The 3560-nt window shown below is 34.2% G+C and overlaps 1 protein-coding gene across 2 annotated transcripts; it reads left to right on the top strand.

Annotated features, from left to right (window-relative positions):
* Positions 1–529: 529 nt before the first annotated feature.
* Positions 530–3256, top strand: LOC25497910 (uncharacterized). 2 transcript variants are annotated; one of them, XM_013592638.3, is made up of 2 exons: positions 530–968; positions 1818–3256. In XM_013592638.3, the coding sequence occupies exons 1-2, from the start codon at positions 906–908 to the stop codon at positions 2913–2915; spliced, it is 1161 nt and encodes a 386-aa protein (XP_013448092.1). In that variant the 5' UTR covers positions 530–905; the 3' UTR covers positions 2916–3256. The 2 variants fall into 2 exon arrangements, with proteins under 2 accessions (XP_013448092.1, XP_013448093.1); XM_013592639.3 differs by having other exon boundaries at positions 1815–3256.
* The last annotated feature ends 304 nt before the right edge of the window (positions 3257–3560 follow it).

The following is a 3560-nucleotide window of genomic DNA, read 5'->3' as shown; positions in this document are numbered from 1 at the left end:
GGTCATTCTTGTATTAGGTCTTTATATATAGATATTCAAATTACGTACCCCATCCGATCTTATTATATGAAGAAAAGCAAAAAAAAAAACATCAAAACCAAGACCATCATCAATTGTTGCCCCTTTTTAAAAACTTACTATCTAAAGTCCTTAAAGAGTGCTCTTAGGACACTCGTTAACAAAACTCATATTTAAAAGATAAACATTAAATTCTCCTTTAAAAAAATATTAAATTCTAAAAAATTAAAAAGACAAAAGGTTAAAAAAATCTTTTTCGCAATAAATACACTTTAAACGTTGCGATATTTTTTTATAAATAGAATCAATTGTTTTTCTTATTTTTTTTATATAAAAAAAAAAAAGAAGATATTATATGATTTTTTTTTTTTGAAAGGTGTATGATTATTCTAATTAAAAATAGTGAAGGGGTTTTTTTATTTATTTATTTTTTTTTTTTGAGGGAAGTGAAGGGGGGTTATATATATATATATATATGTGGGGGTATCCATTCATTTCATTGATATACTCTCTTGAGTCGATTGTATCGTCACCAAAAATCAAATATTTAGAGAGATAAAGGACCCTATCTTATGCTTAAAGTGCGACAACCCACACCAAACGGCTATAATTGGCGTTACAAATTACACTTACCCTTCTAAATTCCAATTATCATTTATAGTGAAAGAGAGAAACAAACGTAGCCTCAAAAACAAAGATCCTTTCTTTCCTTATACTGGGTTTTGGTTTTTCTTTTTTTTTTTTTCCACAGGGTTTTCATTTACTCATCATAAAACACTATACATAACCCTTTTTACCCTTTTTTTTTTTCATCATTTTATTTTATATATATAACCCTCACGCACGCGCACACAAAAAAGACACAAACTTTTTTCTTCTTCTTCACCATGTCTGAGGAGTACTATAATTCTAAGAAAACTGATGATATCTGCGATGATGTTTGTGGCCAGGTTCGTTTTTTTCTCCTATTTTTTTTGCTTTGTTTAATTTGTTATCTACTGTACTAAAAAATGTTTTTTTTTGTTTTTTTTTTTGTTATTGTTTTCATGAGTTTCTGTGGTTGGGTTTTGTTGCCAATGCAAAACTGGAACTTGAGTTTTTTTCATGTTTTTTTTTCTGGGTTTGTGAAAAGTTTAATTCTTTTTGCAAATTTGTTGTTTTTTTTTGTTTGTTTTTATTTCAAATTTGAATTGAACTTTTTTTCTTCTGGGTCTGTGAAAAGTTTATCCCTTTATCTCTGTGAATTGATGTTTGGTTATTTTTCTATTTCTATTTTGAATTTAGAGATGATTGATGGGTTTATATTTTGATTGATAGGCCATTATGGTTTTTTTCTTCAAGTTTTTTAACCTATTAGGATTGAATTGTTGGTTTTTTTTATGTGGCATTAGAATTAGGGTTTTCAATCTGAAAATTTTGGTTCTTTTACCCTTTTAAACCCTTTTGTCTATGTAACATGTTTTGCAGAATGATTGTTTTATTTGAATTTTGATGTTTGTGTCTGCTATTATGAATCCCATTTTGTTGATTATCCCCCATTTATATTATTATTTGAAGATTATAAAATATAAGACAAAATGTGGTTTTTGGAACAGTTTGTCTTCATGTGATTTCATTGTTTATATCATTTGATTTGAGGTTGGTTTGTGTGTGTAATTTGATATCATGCAGATGAAGTTGGTTTGTTTGTTTGAAACAATTTGATGTCTTTGTGAAATTAAGCATGTAGCAGGTTAAGGAAATTTTGATGATTAAGCGGTGACCGTGTCTTAAGAGGTTTTTGGTTTTCTATGCAGCAGGGAACACCTGCAGCGCTGAGCATGTCACGACTCAGGTGTATTTTGCGAGGATTGGACTTCAAGACTTACATATTTATGTTTGTGATCATCCCAATAGGCGTCTTAGTCATCTATTTGCACGGGCAGAAAATCTCATACTTTCTGAGACCATTGTGGGAGTCTCCGCCGAAGCCGTTTCATGAAATCCCTCACTATTATCACGAGAACGTGTCGATGGAATCTCTGTGCAAACTTCATGGGTGGGGAATTCGTGAATCACCGAGACGAGTCTTTGATGCTGTTTTGTTTAACAATGAAGTGGATATGCTTACTATTCGATGGAAAGAAATGTATCCTTATGTTTCACAGTACATACTTCTGGAGTCAAACTCAACGTTTACAGGATTCGTCAAACCGTTGATTTTCGCAAGCAATAGGGACAAGTTCAAGTTTGTCGAGCCGCGACTAACATATGGAACAATCGGTGGAAGATTCAGGAGAAAGGAAAATCCGTTTATCGAGGAGGCACGTCAAAGAGTTGTGTTGGATCAGCTTCTGAGGATCGCGGGGATTGAAGATGACGATCTTTTGATAATGTCCGATGTTGATGAGATTCCCAGTGCACACACAATTAATCTCTTGAGGTGGTGTGACGATATCCCTCCGATTCTTCATCTACAACTGAGGAATTACTTGTACTCTTTTGAGTTTTTCCTTGACAAAAAAAGCTGGAGAGGGTCAATCCATAGATACCAGACTGACAAGACAAGGTATGCACACTATAGACAGTCTGATCTGCTGCTGTCGGATGCTGGCTGGCACTGCAGTTTCTGTTTCCGTCATATCAGTGAATTTGTATTTAAGATGAAAGCTTACAGCCACTACGATCGAGTGCGATTCCCTCATTACTTAAACCCTGACCGGATTCAGAACGTGATATGCAAAGGTGCTGACTTATTCGACATGCTTCCTGAAGAGTATACATTTAAGGAGATCATCGGAAAACTAGGACCGATTCCTCATTCTTATTCAGCAGTGCATCTTCCTGCATTTTTGTTAAATAATGCCGATAGATACAAGTACTTGTTGCCTGGTAACTGCAGAAGAGAAAGTGGCTGACTCTGAATGTAGGTGTTTCTTTTAAATTTTGGTACAAATTGGACTCTTTTGAATGATTCATAGGGTCATTCTTTAGAGAGGGATACTCAGATAGATAAGCCTGATAAGATTTTGAAATTTGACAGTAACCTCTGTTTATCCAATTTTCGAGGAGGGAAAAGTGGTTTTTTATGCCTTTTGGGCAAGCTTTTGTACCTTATAATCGGGTTTGCATGAACCCTCAACTTGCCTAATAGTTGCATGGGATTTGAATTTTACTCGATAAGTTATACACATTCCAACCTTTTCGGTTGCTTATTGATTTAACTTCAATTCAATTGCTTCTCGGCCCCCATTTTGATTTCTTTAGATTTCTGTTTCCAGTGTTATTGTTAGCTGTCTTGTGTATATTTTCGTTTTATTTTTCTGAATCTCATTAGATATCAAGTGACACAGTTATTATTATCATAGAGTAAAATGATCTGTTGGAATCAGGGTGCTACTGTTGTCATCAGAGAATTGAACTTGGATTCTCTGCAGTCATTGCAAATAGCCGGTCTCGACCGTTGAGTGAATAAGATTGGACGGCTCATGGTTGCTCATAGACTTGCTAGGGCGGCCACATTTTATGCTAGTATCCACTATTTCACTCTATTACCTGATTGT

The sequence above is a fragment of the Medicago truncatula genome, chromosome 7, assembly GCF_003473485.1.
Source record: "Medicago truncatula cultivar Jemalong A17 chromosome 7, MtrunA17r5.0-ANR, whole genome shotgun sequence".
Classification (NCBI taxonomy): Eukaryota; Viridiplantae; Streptophyta; class Magnoliopsida; order Fabales; family Fabaceae; genus Medicago; species Medicago truncatula.
Note: the sequence above shows the minus strand (reverse complement) of the source record. Positions and strands in the feature narration are given on the sequence as shown.

Excerpts from the sequence above, each read along its gene's own strand:
- LOC25497910 (XM_013592639.3), top strand. The coding sequence starts at position 906 with ATGTCTGAGGAGTACTATAATTCTAAGAAAACTGATGATATCTGCGAT. Across the intron at positions 969-1,814 it reads GCGATGATGTTTGTGGCCAG|CAGGGAACACCTGCAGCGCT; the intron begins GTTCGTTTTTTT and ends TTTTCTATGCAG.